Source organism: Etheostoma spectabile, chromosome 9 (genome assembly GCF_008692095.1).
Source record: "Etheostoma spectabile isolate EspeVRDwgs_2016 chromosome 9, UIUC_Espe_1.0, whole genome shotgun sequence".
Taxonomy (NCBI): domain Eukaryota; kingdom Metazoa; phylum Chordata; class Actinopteri; order Perciformes; family Percidae; genus Etheostoma; species Etheostoma spectabile.
In genome coordinates this window covers 4,086,076-4,087,158 of record NC_045741.1, presented here as the reverse complement: position 1 = coordinate 4,087,158, position 1,083 = coordinate 4,086,076, and the positions used below count along the sequence as shown (strand labels likewise).

At 43.5% G+C, this 1,083-nt stretch overlaps 1 protein-coding gene across 1 annotated transcript in view; it reads right to left on the bottom strand.

Annotated features, from left to right (window-relative positions):
• exoc3l4 (exocyst complex component 3-like 4) overlaps positions 1-1,083 on the bottom strand; it is a 34,090-nt gene that overhangs the window by 21,937 nt on the left and 11,070 nt on the right. Inside the window, exon 6 of the mRNA XM_032525855.1 lies at positions 152-269. Coding sequence (XP_032381746.1) covers positions 152-269 — 118 coding nt within the window. The remainder of the gene's footprint in view (positions 1-151; positions 270-1,083) is intronic.

The window sequence follows — 1,083 nt, the reverse complement described above, 5'->3', positions numbered from 1 at the left end:
GGGGAATTAAAAAGAACATTGATGTAGGACAACGGATCAATTTGACCCGACAACATGAGGGTCAAAACTCTTGTGGAGAAATTCTGAACCCTGATTCAAGTTTTTATTAACCCAGATTGTGGGCATGAGTAACCTGAGGGGTGCTCCTCACCTTCACTTTGCAGCAGTACTTGTCTTTCAGCTGCTTCAGCAGGCCGTCCTGCAGCTGCAGATCTGTGCTCTCATCCTTCATGTCGGGCTGCAGGGAGGGACTTCCCATGATTCTCTCGCTGTCGGGGTGAAACGAGATACATTTAACAAATCACTGCGATCTGTCTGCACTTAAGAATGCTGAAGACATGCTGCTTCATGTCGGGATGACGGGGAATGTAGTCTTTGAATAGGTACAGTGGCGTGTACCATTCCCCAGAAAGGCTGCAGCTGAGTAACAGGACACATCATTCTTATAATTATCTATCCTATCTTATAATTTCATTCCCATAAGAGATTTGCACTCATTTCAATGTGTTACAGTGATATACTGTATAAAGAAGTCTTTTCTTAGGATGCTACTTTACATAATCTGGGGGAAACATGACCTGATTTAAGTTTTTCCATTTTAGCCTCCAGAGAGTGTTGTGCCTCAGTTTATTTTTGGTCTGCCAAATGTTTTTTTGGTTTTGGCGTGGCCTGATTCAACAAATACTGTCAGCAGTGCTGTCTGCTTCCCTGACTCAGCTCACCCTGGTGCTGTGCTGGGGTGTTAAGGATCCTTTCCACAACATATCTGTCTGCACCATCTGTGGAGCCATCGACGCTGTCTGTGGGCAGTTGAGATGTGTTTTCAGATCATTGAGAGGAGGCAAAAATGCATGCACTGATTCTGTGGCTGATGCTTTCTTTAGCCTGAGCCCACGGCTATATGTGAGGATTCCTAAATAAGCATCTACTACATCCCTGTGCAGTTTACAACCTGTTTGATTGTCTGGCCATTTGAGTTTTCATCCTATAAGGCATTCCGTAATGTAAATGTGCTGTATTTATATAGCGCTTTTCTAGTCTTAACAACTACTCAAAACGCTTTTACATCTACAGGAAACATTC